Raw genomic sequence first — 15,129 nt, forward strand, 5'->3', positions numbered from 1 at the left:
AATACACTCGTAAAAGAAAAAAATAAAACCATATATTCTTTTTTTTTTTTAAGGTGCATTATAATTATTACATGTAATTGTTATTTTTTAAAACATTATATGGCATCCCTTGTTCAAATGATCTGAACTGTTGGCCATTTGTAAAGTCAAAACACCCATGATTACAATTAAATAGTAACAACATAAACATGGGAGCGATTCACCGATAACTTTTCTTTGCACTCGTTTAATCAAACATGGGTTTGATATATATGGTCCATATTTACCTTGTGTAAACAGATTTCAGTAGTACATGAAAGTACAGTAGTAGTGCAGTAATAGGGTGTGCACATTAAAACCTAATTCCACTTTCATACTAACAAGTGCAACAGAAAAACAAAGACAAATGCAGTATGGTTCCAAAATGGCAGTATTGCAACAGCAATATTCAAATCCCCATTCCTTATATATAAAAATTAATCTAGTAAAATCACAGGTAGAGGAACGAGATGCTCATGTAAGATTTTATAAAGAACTAAAAGTGATGTGAAAAGTTAAAAGGTTGAACTTGGTATTGGCACAAAGGCAGGCAATGCTGAGGCAGTGAAGAAAAACTATTACACAAAAACAACAGAAAAAGCACAATGTCACAGAAATGCTGTGATTAAAATGCAAAAAGATGCTCATATTGTTTTGACTACATACAATTAAATTATTAAAACGTATGTCAATAATTACAAGTCGAGTTAAAATCCTGGCCTATTTTTCATAACCTCAATCACAATCAAAAGCGTTCCTGGTTATCTGATCAGAAGGAAGCCTGAATTGTGTGGAAGACTGTCCTCTTTTTGGGAGGTCATGCAAGTTTTCACATGTGTATGTGCTGGGCCTCCATATATCCTGCCTGAGGCATTATCCAGAGAGAAACGAACAATAGATTTAGACTTAACCTACAGATTCCTTCTACACTTTCTGTTAATGATGAATTCTCTAATGCGAGCATTGCACGTGCTTTACACAGAGGTGTGTAGAGGTATACCGCCATGTGATGGAGAATATGCATGCTCTGATGAAGAGGAGATCGAGCGTGATGAAGATGCTTCTTTCTGTAACTCCTCCACCTTCCTCTGTAGCTCTGCACGCAGATACAGCAGCTCCTTCAGGTTCTGATGCACAGGCATCTGATCAAAAGAGAATACACAAACCACATTTCAGTTTCCTCAGAGAGCTGGTGTCTGTTAGTAAAGCTCTAGTTTTAGTAAACTAGCAATCATGTGATTCTACTAATTGTTTACATGCATTGTTTAAGCTTTGCTAATGTGTTGAGAACATTGTGCACCTGTGGTCTCATGCGGGGGTTCCAGCGTACGTAGTATCCAACCCAGAGCTCCAAATGTCTGAGACTGGCCAGAGGGTACAGAACATGGTTTTCATAGTTTACATAGAAGGGGTTGGTGAAGTCCTCTGGCTGGCTATTGATGTAGGACCACAAAGACACCGTTTTACTGTTCACTTCCTAAAAACAGAAGGAAAGATTTGAAAATTTCAGCATTGGTCCATCAAAACTACTACTAATCCATCCCAGGGTTGACACAGTGGTACATGCCTTTTCCACTCGCTCTTGTTCACTGTTGTAAAGGAATGTACCAAACAGGCAGCTGTAGAGGTGATCCAGGATGGTGATGAGGAAGAGCTCATTAAACTCAAAAGCAGTGGGAAACTGAGAACACATTATAAAGACATTCATAGCAAGTTCCAAAACATCAGTATCCATTTAATGAGGCTCAATGATAAAACACAAACATAACATTTTAAAGGGGTGGTTCACTGGGGTTTTTCTAGGCTTGATTGTGTTTATGGGGTGCAGTCTAACATGTGTTAATGCTTCGTTTTTTTAAAAACGCATTATTTTTCACATAATTTACCTTTATTCCACACAGCTCTGTCCCTTCTCTGAGAAACGGGCTGATCATTTTCTGCTTTTATGAAGCCCCTCCCTCAGAAATAGAAGATGGGCTCTGATTGGTTAGCTAGCCCAGTGTGTTGTGATTGGCTAATTTAGACACTAACGTTAAAAAAGTGAAATCGCGATGAACCACCCCTTTAAACAACATTTCATTATAAATATACATTTTACTATAAATGAAAATGTTAGTGCTTAGATAGCAAAAAAGGTGCAGCTCACCTGTCTCATCATTTGCCAAACACAGTCTATGAACTGCACAAATAGAGGCGAGCGCTCAGAGTTTGCATGATTTTCATCTCCATGACCAACACGCTATGAAAGTAAGAGATTTTTAAAAAAGAAATGAACACTTCCATTCAGCAACGACACATTAAATCGTTCAAATGACAATAAATGATTTATAATTTTACAAAATATTTATATTTAAAATAAATGCTGTTCTTCTGAACTTTCAAAGAATCCTGAAACAAAATATTAAAGGGTTAGTTCACCCAAAAATGAAAATTCTGTCATTAATTACTCACCCTCGTGTTGTTCCAAACCCGTAAGACCTTCGTTCATCTTCGGAACACAATTTAAGATATTTTTGATGAAATCTGAGGGCTCTCTGACCCTCCCATAGACAGCAAGGTAACTACCACGTTCAAGGTCCAGAAAAGTACCAAGATGATCGACAAAGTAGTCCATGTGACATCAGTGGTTCAACTGTAAAGTTACGAAGCTACGAGAATACTTTTTTGAGCAAAGAAAACAAAAGTAACGACTTTATTCCACATTTTCATCTCTACTGCGTCACTTGTGGATGCGCGTTCACGACAGTACCATGACGCGAGCGTGTGGCGGCACTGACCCAGATCCGGCTTAATGACGTAATTTCATCAAAAATATCTTAAATTGTGTTCCGAAGATGAACGAAGGTCTTACGGGTTTGGAACAACACGAGGGTGAGTAATTAATGACAGAATTTTCATTTTTGGGTGAACTAACCCTTTAAGAAGCAAAACAATTTCCAACACTGATAACACTCAATAACATGCCCGCCTGACTGGCTGAAGTCAGTTTTATACGCCATATAGAGTCTCTTTCACACTCAGGTTCCCTCACCGCAGCAAACTTGTGTCCAAAGCTGATCCATTCCTTCTCCAGCAGCACCTGGAAGCCCCTGAGAGTCCTGTAGTATGAATCCAGCATCAGCATGGCCAGAGAAGTGAGCTGAGCTGTGCGGTCCCAGCCGTCACTACAGTGCACCACCACAGAGCTCTTACTCGACTCAACCTTATCTGCAATCTTCACCGCACCAGCAAGCAAAAGCTAGAAAGAGAGAGAGTCGACTCCTTTAAAAGCATCTAATCGTCTTACACTGGGTGCACACTGTATGCCATGATTCGGCCATCTGAGACAAATCTCGCAATTCGATCGCTAGTTTGACATGTTCAGCCAATGACCATTAAGATGAAATTGAACCTGATGACCTTATTAATGCAACAACAAACCAGCACTTACTCCACACACATCTTTTTTTAATTTTATTCAAGGCAAGCCATGATCAAAATTAAAGCTAGAGACTGCTTTTGTTTGACTGTCACCATTTAAATTCCATGTGTGAATGCGGCTCACCATCACAGAACGTGTCACGGATTGATGATGTAAAACTCTGGACACTCTATTTTTAGTGAGTCTTGAACATTGTACAGTCTGACATTAATGACAGCTGAGATCCCCCAATGTGACACGGTTTATAGCTGGGATCATGTGCGTACAGTCTGACAAGCAACAATCGTAAAAGTGTGCACCTGGCTTTACTTTCTGATTCAGACTTATGGGGAACTGACTACATCCACTAAATCCTGTTTCTTGGGACAAGCTGGTAAAAAGGGCTCATCAAAGGAAATTTCTTAGTTCTTAGAAAAAGTCTGGCATCATTTCTTTGCTAATGCCAATTAATGTTTTCTAACATTGAAATTCATATATTTCTAAGAGTGGCTAAATGCTTTTTGCAGCCACTCTGTATATGACTAAATCATATACTCACGTAGAGGTTTCAAACATATGCTTATAAAGGCGAGTAGGAGAACAAGAATGTCCACTATTAATTCATATTGTAGGAATAAAGATTAGAGTTGGTGTTTACTCGTATGTACTCCAGCCAGTGTGTGGCATCTATGGCGGAATGCCAGTGGGGTTCGTCCATGGTAGGGTAGACCACCTCCTTCAGCTTACGCAGAGACTCTCTCATAACATGAATGTTTGGGATCTCCAGGAAATTCAGCTCCATGCTGGGGTAGAAATTCTCATTCTCATAACCTCCATCCTTAGCCTGAGGCATGAAACAGCAGAAAATAGTTAGAGAAGATTCTTGGCTTCCATTTTTATCTCCTGGCAGGATCTTCAGATATACATTAGCACAGATGGCTACTCAATACTTTAAAACTACATTTGCGCAAAACAACATGAGCGTGTGTGCATTATGTGTGAGAGAGGCATACAAATCTTTTCCCTACATTTTCCCTCAAAAATACTTAGCAGCATGTAGGCCTGGGCGATAAAACGGTATTGATATATATCGACGGTACACCATCAAAGAAAAAATGTTCGATATATCGCACGATAGTTCACGCTTTTTTCATTTAAAGGCGCATGTTATGAGCGATAAGCAGGCAGCCAACAGAGAATCTGACGGGTAGGATAAAATGTCAGGACACCGTGCCTGCCTGCGATGAGGAGACTGTGAATCAAAAAAAGGAATATTAGTTGAATTTAAAATAAAATTCGCATTCGAATGCAAAAACGGTGTATTTGAATTTGAGGTGTGCGTCAGGGAGCCTTATCAGTGGAGCACGAGATGCGGTGAGGATGATGTAAGTTTCGTTGTTGCATTTTAATGTTTTTGTTGAACCCACAAGATGCGTCGCTGCTGCATTTTTCATTCAAAATATTAGAGAAATATAGAAGCTCAATGCGGAGAAGATATTGTTTAGGTTAAAACCGAAACCAAGCCATTCACACAGAACACATATTCGGCCCGTTCTTGAGACGCATAACTATGACTGTTGCACTCGCGTCTCACACAAGAGATGAACAGAAAGCCATGTAAAGTTAAAGGAGGTTCAACTTTTAGAAAACATATCTCGATAATTTGTAGGGGTTTTATTCCATTCCACTGCGTCTCATGTTTTTACATGCAATCGTGTGATCGGTGCTTTGGCTATTTGTATTAAGCTATGCATAAATACATGATGCTGTTTTGTTCATAATTATGCAATTTACGAAATGATATTTGATTTATAAATATTAGTTTAGACGAATATTAGTTTGCACTTTTTTTTTTATAGACTTATTTCATTGCATTGAATAAACAATTTAATGAGGTGCTTTATTTTGCTCATTGCGCCCTCCTGTGGCCTCAGGAGACAGGCCAAAAGTTTCCTTAACACTTATTTAATCTGCATATAAAATATAAGAAAGGAGATATTTGTTTACATTTTATTTTGTTATTTTGTTTGTTAGGACTAAAATAAGTTGTTGTTTGTCTTAATAAATTGGGTAAATTAAAAATACAGTGGTTAAATTTAAACCTTTTTTTCTACTGCTCTGTTTAAGAAAGGTTATAATAAATGTTCAATTAATTATCGATACCGAACAATATGAAACATATTGTGATAATTTTTTTAGTTCCAACACCCAGCCCTACGTGGATGAGAAACGCAATCAGTATAAGAATATTTTGCATCGTACCTCCTCAGGATCTCTGTAGAAGTACAGATCCGGCATGACCAAAAACAGTGGCATTTTTTCTACTGCTCTCTGTTTAAGAAAGGTTATAAAAAATGTTCAATAATTATCGATACTGAACGATATGAAACATTATATCGTGATACATTTTTTAGCTATATCGGCCAGCCCTAGCAGCATGTTATTTTTACTCTGCAACATTGATGAACTGAACAAGAAAACATCAGTGAAGGAAATCACTATTACCTTGTGATTATCAGCCACCATGCTCTGTCGAGCATCAAATATGGTGAGTTTATGGGACTGTGCATTGGCATCCATGATGGTCTGGAGGTAATGCTCATCCTCCTTACATCTGCGGTCTGTCGGGCCCACCATGGGCTGACTACAGCGAACTATAGTGGCCTGAGTTTCTGGATGGATCCATGAGAGGACCTAAAAGAGAAAATGAGGCACAGGAGTCCAGACAGCTTTTGAATGATCACATGTTCACTTCATTTATTTCTACGTTGTTTTTTTTACACGTTACTACATTGGAGGGGGGGGTTGTGATTAGCATTTTTTTCTTCATTTTACCCCTGACTACTTCAATAATTACTGGGAAAATTTAACTGGTATTAGTATAGAACAATATTGGAAATTAAACAGGGCTCAAGCAAAAAATGCCACCAAAAGTGAAGAAAAATGCCCCACATGTCATCATAGAGTCGATGCAGACACTGCAGTGAGAGTTTTTCCAATAGAGTTTTCTATTTGTTTTGTACTTTTTATAAATGTTAAAATGTAAGTTATTCCTAAGATGGGGAAGTTTCATTACGCCAGTCTTCAGTGTCACATGATCCTTCAGAAACCATTCTAATATGCTGATTTTGTGCTCAATAATATTTCCAATTGGTTTCAGGATTTTTGTGATGAATAGAAAGTTCAAGAGAGCAGCATTTATTTTGAATTAGAAATGCCTTTACTGTTTTTAAATGTCATGAAGTATTAATTTTTGTTTAAAAACACAACTCCTTTCAAACAATAGTGTCTGTATTCACTTTCTCTGAGGACTATGTTGTTGAATGTGTAACTAATGTGAAATGCTGACAACCCTAGAATGCAATGTGTAAAATCAAATATTAGGTGGAAAAAAGATGATATGTAAAGTAATGTTGCACGGACACACACCCTCACTTACCGGTATACGGTGTTTCACTCTGAAAGAGGCCACTCGTTTGATCTCATCCTCCTTAATACTGGTTGGGGTGACGAGCAGAGCAGGGTAAGTGTCACACACTTCATAATTACTGTTGATCTTACTGATGGTCCAGCTCTCATTTGGCAAACCCTGCAGACAGTGTGGAGAGAGAAAAGAGAACTATATAAAGGATGAATTCAGTCAGACAAGTCTATTCTTTTCCAGTGATGGGCAGCACGTCTCACCATTCTTTTATACTCTGCCACTGGATTATAAACATTCCATCCATCCTCTGGAAACTGCTCTTTGTATTGGAAAGTGAATAAAGACTGCAAAAGAAAAAGGAACAAATGGATTGTGGAGAAATGAACCAACTGCACTCAAGTAATTACTGACAGATCCAGTAGCCAATCACTGCTCTGACAGGAGTTATGTCATACCAGCTCATTGGACAGGGGGAAGGCATACTTGGTCAACACCTCCAAAATCTCCAGGTTACTCTGTTCTTCCTTTTTATAAGCAAACCTTGGACTCCTCATGTCCTATTGAGACAAATCACAAAACATTGGTATGGACAGATTGCAGTTTTTTACTTTTGAAATGAAAATTGTGTCAGATCTATTTTCCTTTAATAAGATTCACATTTCATGCTTCAGACAACAATTTGAAACACACGACTAATAAAAACCACAGCAATTTTTTTTATTCATTATGTTCCCTAAAATACTGATGTAAATATTGATTTGCTTTATTTACCTTGTATTCTGGAGATTGAGGTTTATAATAATGATTATCATTCAATATAAAAAAAATATATAATTTAAAATAAAATAAATTATATATGTATGCATGCAATGTAGCAATAGCCAAAAATATATTGTATGGGTCAAAATTATTGATTTTTCTTTTATGCCAAAAATCGTTAGGACATTAAGTAAAGATCATGTTCCATGAAGATATTTTGTAAATATCCTACCATAAATATATCAAAACTGAATTTTTGATTAGTAATATGCATGGCTAAGAACTTCATTTAGACAACTTTAAAGGCGATTTTTTTTTGCACCCTCAGATTCCAGATTTTCAAATAGTTGTTATCTTGGCCAAAATATTGTCCTATCCTAACAAACCATACATCAATGGAAAGCTTATTTATTCAGCTTTCAGATGATGTATAAATCTCAATTTCGAAAAATTTACCCTTATGACTGGTTTTGTGGTCCAGGGTCACATATTTTGAATAAATATTTTTGTACTTTACCATTGAAAAGTTTGGAGATTTTCACAACCCCTGTAGACAGTCCCTGTGTTTAATCCAAACACTGACACTGAGCTCTATTGTTGAAGGTGGATGTTTACTATGGGTGAAATAGACTAGCATGTGGGTGGAAGGTGGTGCATCTGACCTTACAGACGATCTCCATGCCACTAGTATTCTCCCCAAGACTCTGTACACTGATAGTTTCCAGCCTGCTGATGGCACCCAGGTTCACATCCAATATGAAAGGAGCATCCTGCAGAGATGGATGGAATAAGACATCTATTTAACTTTAATGTTTAATTTCATCATTTGGGCATATAACTCAATATCAAGACACTATGTTGATCTTGACATAGACAAAGAGAATAATTTTATTTGTTTTCTCCGTACCCGTTCTAGACTGACAAAGTAGAGTTTGTAGTCTGTGACTGTGAGTGTGCCGGTCACAGCTCCAGTGAAAGGACAGATATACATCACATCTTTAACTGCAGGGACAGAAGATAACAAATGTTACCCAACACCACGATACGAGCAGAAACAGGAAACAAGTGTCACCACGGATGGTCCGACATACCAGTGGTTTTGATGGTCTCTCCAGGGACCAGTGGGACTTCATCCATGGGCGCCTGCCTTCGTACATCCTTGAAAACCTGCTACAGGGTAAAAAGACAAAACCTCTCAAAATTCACACAGCAGTTACTTTATTCTGCTAATATCTTGTTCATACACTACCGTTCAAAAGTTTGGGGTCGGTAAGATTTTGTAAAATGATTTTGAAAGTCTCTTAAGCTCACCAAGGCTTATCTGATCAAAAATACTGTAAAATAGTAATATTGTGAAAAAGGATTAATATTTTTAAAAACTGTTTTCTATATTAATATATATTCGAAATGTAGCTTATTCCTGTGATGGCAGTGTTGAATTTTCAGCATCATTTACTCCAGTATTCAGTGTCACATGATCCTTCAGAAATCATTATGATATGCTGATTTAGTGCTCAAGAAAAATTTCTTATCATTATCACAGTTAAATTGGCTATGCTTGTGGAAACCATGATTTTTTTTTAAAGTTAAAATAAACAGTATTTATTTGAAATAGTAAAGATATTTGCATTGTTACAAAAATTGTCATCAATTTAAAGCATCCTTGCTGAATAAAAGTATACGTTTTTTTCTGACCCCAAACTTTTGAAAAGTAGTGTTTTCTCATAATAATATAGCTGCTACCATAAAGTCTGGGCTGATGTAAAGGCTTGACAAAGAGCTTGACAGCAGTAAAATAATTGAGTGAGTGGAAACAGAGGAGAGACTGAGGAAAGTTAGAGTAAGCAAGTACTGTTGAAGCAAGAGTAACTTGCCGTAGTGTGAGACGGCAGTTCATAGTCATCTTCGTCAGAGTCCTGAGACTGATTTTGTAAATTTCCTACTGTAAATATATAAAAACTTAATTTTTGATTAGTAATATGCATTGATAAGAACTTCATTTAGATAACTTTTAGACAGGCTATTTTCTCAATATTTTGATTTTTTTTGCACCCTCAGATTCCAGATTTTCAAATAGTTGTTATCTTGGCCAAAATATTGTCCTATCCTAACAAACCATACATCAATGGAAAGCTTATTTATTCAGCTTTCAGATGATGTATAAATCTCAATTTCGAAAAATTTACCCTTATGACTGGTTTTGTGGTCCAGGGTCACATATTTTGAATAAATATTTTTGTACTTTACCATTGAAAAGTTTGGAGATTTTCACAACCCCTGTAGACAGTCCCTGTGTTTAATCCAAACACTGACACTGAGCTCTATTGTTGAAGGTGGATGTTTACTATGGGTGAAATAGACTAGCATGTGGGTGGAAGGTGGTGCATCTGACCTTACAGACGATCTCCATGCCACTAGTATTCTCCCCAAGACTCTGTACACTGATAGTTTCCAGCCTGCTGATGGCACCCAGGTTCACATCCAATATGAAAGGAGCATCCTGCAGAGATGGATGGAATAAGACATCTATTTAACTTTAATGTTTAATTTCATCATTTGGGCATATAACTCAATATCAAGACACTATGTTGATCTTGACATAGACAAAGAGAATAATTTTATTTGTTTTCTCCGTACCCGTTCTAGACTGACAAAGTAGAGTTTGTAGTCTGTGACTGTGAGTGTGCCGGTCACAGCTCCAGTGAAAGGACAGATATACATCACATCTTTAACTGCAGGGACAGAAGATAACAAATGTTACCCAACACCACGATACGAGCAGAAACAGGAAACAAGTGTCACCACGGATGGTCCGACATACCAGTGGTTTTGATGGTCTCTCCAGGGACCAGTGGGACTTCATCCATGGGCGCCTGCCTTCGTACATCCTTGAAAACCTGCTACAGGGTAAAAAGACAAAACCTCTCAAAATTCACACAGCAGTTACTTTATTCTGCTAATATCTTGTTCATACACTACCGTTCAAAAGTTTGGGGTCGGTAAGATTTTGTAAAATGATTTTGAAAGTCTCTTAAGCTCACCAAGGCTTATCTGATCAAAAATACTGTAAAATAGTAATATTGTGAAAAAGGATTAATATTTTTAAAAACTGTTTTCTATATTAATATATATTCGAAATGTAGCTTATTCCTGTGATGGCAGTGTTGAATTTTCAGCATCATTTACTCCAGTATTCAGTGTCACATGATCCTTCAGAAATCATTATGATATGCTGATTTAGTGCTCAAGAAAAATTTCTTATCATTATCACAGTTAAATTGGCTATGCTTGTGGAAACCATGATTTTTTTTTAAAGTTAAAATAAACAGTATTTATTTGAAATAGTAAAGATATTTGCATTGTTACAAAAATTGTCATCAATTTAAAGCATCCTTGCTGAATAAAAGTATACGTTTTTTTCTGACCCCAAACTTTTGAAAAGTAGTGTTTTCTCATAATAATATAGCTGCTACCATAAAGTCTGGGCTGATGTAAAGGCTTGACAAAGAGCTTGACAGCAGTAAAATAATTGAGTGAGTGGAAACAGAGGAGAGACTGAGGAAAGTTAGAGTAAGCAAGTACTGTTGAAGCAAGAGTAACTTGCCGTAGTGTGAGACGGCAGTTCATAGTCATCTTCGTCAGAGTCCTGAGACTGAGCATCGGACGCGGAAGAATACAGATTATGTGACCGAAAGAAAGAAAGGAAAAAGAGGAGAAAGAAAATGTTTGTTAAAAAGTTCCTGTGGTTTAAACTTTGTTTTGGAAAGAGAAAGAGAGAGAATGCAACAAAGATAATAGTTGCTCTTTGGGGCTGATAGGTCAGATCCTCACACAGAGACAAGAAGTGTGATTTAAGGAGGAAGAGAGAAAACGAAAAACATACAGCTGCTCAGCCATCACTACTTCACTAGCAGATCTGAGCTAATGGCAACTAAATAATTCAAATGATGCTTTTGATGCTTCTGATGCGTTTCAATACAGATTCTTGATCTTTAGCCTTACCCTCAAGTTTGGCCTCCTGGAAACCTGGAGATCACACACAGACATCAGACAAAAATGAGTTACAAACACACACACACACCTTCATGAACATGTAGGCACAAAGGCACGCAGATTTAACACACATTAGACTGAATGTCAAGAAATGTCCAAGTCATATTTTACCCCAAAATCAGAAGAAAAATAATTACATTTTGCATGGAAAAACATTAAGTCTATTTTTAGGACCATTAATATTATCTACTACCTACTATCTATGTAAAAAATCTCATTCTCATTAATTTAATGTGTTAATAATTATATACTATTATATTAATTATTATAATTATATATATATAATTATATACTATTACTAAATTGTAAAGAACAATATTAAGTATACACACACTACCTTTTAAAAGTGTTGGGTCAGTAAGTTGTTCAAAATCTTTTTTTTTTTTAATTAAATTAATACTTTTATTCACCAAGAATGCATTAAATTGACTAAAAGTGACAGTAAGATGTTTACATCGTTACAAAAAAGAAATCCTATTTCAAATAAATGGTGTTCCTCTGAACTTTCTATTTTTTGTAAAAATCCTGAAAATAATATGCAAAAATATTAAGTATGTATTTATCATATTTATCAATGTTGCTATCTCAGACAAGCTTTACAGAATTTCCCAGAGCAATAAACTGGAGATTTCTGTGAGCAGCACAATTTACTAAAATGTGCATATAACGTGTTTAAAAATGTAAATTAATCTTACATTTCATTTCTGTGAAAACAGATTTACATAAGAAAATAATTTGTCTGAAAATACAGCAGACAGCAACAATTGTATCTTAAAAACAGGCTTCATTTTTATGCAAATTAGTTTTCCTTTTTTTTCATTTTGAATGTGATAAAATATAAGAAATTTCTTCATCAGATTCATTCTTTAACACCTCGATAAAGCATAAAGAAGGGCATATGAACAGAAGACAAACACGTAACAAAAAGACAGTGTGCAAAATACCATACTGAACACACACAAAGAAAGCAGACTAAGTGTGCACAAACAGTAGTTATATATTTGTAGTGCTATATATAATTTCTAATTCACAGCTCAAAACAGGTCAAAGCGTTGGTCCTTTTAAAGCAAACTGACAAACACCCCACTTCCATCCCCCTTACCCTGAAATCTATCTTCTTCCCAACCTGTCGATCAAACCACAATATCATAATGGATCTCTCTGAGACACAAAAAACAACACTTGGCCACACTCATTTTGAATACTATGTTTCTACGTGTAAATAATCGAAATAATTTCAACTCAAATCAATATTTCACTTCCATGTGTTTATTATTTGGTAAGCAGTAATAAGTTGGGATAATGTACAGTCAGTTGGCCATTATCACAAAACAAACCCGCTCATGGGTCCTTATCACCCCTCATGGGTTTATTTAGTAATATCAGCCAACTGGCTGTACATTATTGCTTGCTTATTCTATACAATAAAGGTCTGATTTTGAGTGAAAAACATCCTTTAACCTTGTATTCACGGGTAATGGCTTCTGGAGGGACACCGCCAGAGATCTGGCTGGAGATAGTGGCCGTTATCAGCTGTTTACACCACTCCACGTGAGATCCAGGACTGTGTGAGCAAAAAAAAAAAAAACACTCAAGCAAGTGCTTCAGTCAATACATCTGCCATTAGCTGTTATTATGTGAAACTACAAGCGCCATACTGGCACAGTTGCAAGTATTAATGTGCAGTACTGACATCCTGTGGTCTGTGGACTAAATATGACAGATGGCGATATGAGGTCAGAGAAATGTGTCACACAGTCTGATCTTTCATTGCTGAAAAATGCAACAAAATATATTATAACTTATAATTAATATATAACATCTTGCATGTTGGCTTTAAAAATGCTTTTGTCTTATTGTTTCAGTTAATGTTATCACTTCTTCGTCACAGAAGTAATAGGCTACTACCTAACTATATCAGTGTTATCTGAGCAGAAACAAACTAACGTACAGTATACATCAAGGTAAATATCATAACAATAAACAATATAGGACGCGTTTTATCTCTCCATCACAAAAGGCGTGCCTGAATCGCGCGCGTACACACCGTAGATGGCTTTATTTATGAAAAATACATATATAATTGTACATTTGAGCATAAAATCAAGTCTTGTAACCTGTCTAATGAATCCACGCGGTCTGGTCGAGATGCAGGGATTCCTCCTCCGAGGTTCCGCGGTTTGCGCGGGACAGGCGGCAGCACCGGAGTCTCTGAACCCGATGAATGCTGCTGTTTCTCCATTTCCCACCTTCCCGAGCTCCGTCGTGTAAGATGTGAATGTCTTTTAGCTTCCTCTAGTCTGACAGCAGAAGCTGTGTCTAGGAAGTCATCTCTATGTGGCTGTTCGTGTTCAGCAGTCTGCGGTCGCCGCTCTGCTTCCTGTTCTTCTGCTGCTGCCGCTGACAAATAACGTTTCTCTTTTATTTATGTCAAGGAAGCAGCCATGAACAAACCCCCTCCACAACCCATATTTAGATCGTTAACAGACCGGCAGCCATATATTGTGCGTATGCATATATATTTTCCCCACCACAATTGATGGTTAAACATAAACATTTGGAATACTTCATATTTTTTAAAATAAATGCTGTTCTTCTGAAATGCCCGCTATACTCAACAAAGAATAATGCAAACAAATGTATCACAGATTCCACAAGAAAGTAAGCAGCACAACGGTTTTCAACATTGATACAGATGAAACATATTTTGAGCATCAAATCAGCATATTAGAATGATTTCTAAAGGATCACGTGACACTGAAGACTGCTGGAAATTCAGCTTTAACATCACATTTTAAAATAGAAATAAATTACATTTTAAAATGCATCAAACTAGAAAAGTTATTTTAAATTGTGATAATATTTTGAAATATAACGGGTTTTACTGTATTTTGATTTTCAATAAAAAAAGTACATTGTAATAGATAACTTGAGGCATGTACCCAGGGTCGGCGCCAGAGCGCACAAAGTGAGGGGGCAGGCACATTTTTTTTGGGGGGCCGCACTTTTTTTGGGGGGAGGGGGGTCTGCTTTGAAAAAAAAATGTGTCTGAAAGTAATTTTCAGATGCAACGGGGAAAAAACGGGATAAACACAAACATGAAACTTGTAAATAAAATAATCTGATATATAGCCTATGTACAATTTAATAACATATAGCCTAGTTTGATATATGAATTGGGTGTTCGTCAAAGATTGCATGCGGTCGGAGATTCCCGTGTTTACAGCTCCATAAGATAACCTACTGGACGCTCTGTAGTTTTGCTGTATAGGCCTATAGATAAAAATATTAAAATTACAAACACACAACATTTTGAGTTACTTCCATTTGTGAAAAAAAGAATGTAGGCCTAGTAATTGATGTTATAAATACACACGCCTGATTTTTGTTTTAATTATCCATCGTACATAAAAAAACAACAAAAAACATTTGCAATCAAGACAAAAAAGCCAGAAGTGAATGTAAACCAGATTTG

General features: G+C 36.6%; 1 protein-coding gene across 5 annotated transcripts; it reads right to left on the bottom strand.

Moving 5' to 3' along the window:
* Positions 1 to 36: 36 nt before the first annotated feature.
* Positions 37 to 14,276, bottom strand: LOC107668235 (myotubularin-related protein 1-like). Of its 5 annotated transcripts, none has more exons than XM_016460055.1 (18): positions 13,772 to 14,276; positions 13,116 to 13,218; positions 12,757 to 12,780; positions 11,604 to 11,627; positions 11,206 to 11,253; positions 10,423 to 10,498; positions 10,239 to 10,333; positions 9,994 to 10,101; positions 7,298 to 7,399; positions 7,103 to 7,186; positions 6,858 to 7,007; positions 5,924 to 6,112; positions 4,077 to 4,262; positions 3,050 to 3,256; positions 2,165 to 2,257; positions 1,586 to 1,699; positions 1,319 to 1,495; positions 37 to 1,160 (listed from the first exon to the last, which is right to left on the bottom strand). In XM_016460055.1, exons 1-18 carry the CDS (start codon positions 13,894 to 13,896, stop codon positions 993 to 995), a joined length of 2,073 nt encoding a protein of 690 aa, XP_016315541.1. In that variant the 5' UTR covers positions 13,897 to 14,276; the 3' UTR covers positions 37 to 992. The 5 variants fall into 5 exon arrangements, with proteins under 5 accessions (XP_016315541.1, XP_016315533.1, XP_016315556.1 ...); XM_016460047.1 differs by having other exon boundaries at positions 10,423 to 10,501; XM_016460070.1 differs by lacking the exon at positions 11,206 to 11,253 and having other exon boundaries at positions 10,423 to 10,501; positions 13,772 to 14,275.
* Between the last annotated feature and the right edge of the window lie 853 nt (positions 14,277 to 15,129).

Source organism: Sinocyclocheilus anshuiensis, unplaced genomic scaffold (genome assembly GCF_001515605.1).
Source record: "Sinocyclocheilus anshuiensis isolate Anshui unplaced genomic scaffold, SAMN03320099.WGS_v1.1 scaffold337, whole genome shotgun sequence".
NCBI lineage: Eukaryota > Metazoa > Chordata > Actinopteri > Cypriniformes > Cyprinidae > Sinocyclocheilus > Sinocyclocheilus anshuiensis.

Bases quoted from the DNA above. Each gene is read 5' to 3' on its own strand.
- LOC107668235 (XM_016460047.1), bottom strand. From the start codon at position 13,896: ATGGAGAAACAGCAGCATTCATCGGGTTCAGAGACTCCGGTGCTGCCG. The intron at 6,113-6,857 runs GTAAGTGAGGGT...TTTCTCTTTTAG, and splicing joins GAGTGAAACACCGTATACCG to GTCCTCTCATGGATCCATCC. The intron at 1,496-1,585 runs GCATGTACCACT...TTCTGTTTTTAG, and splicing joins AACAAGAGCGAGTGGAAAAG to GAAGTGAACAGTAAAACGGT.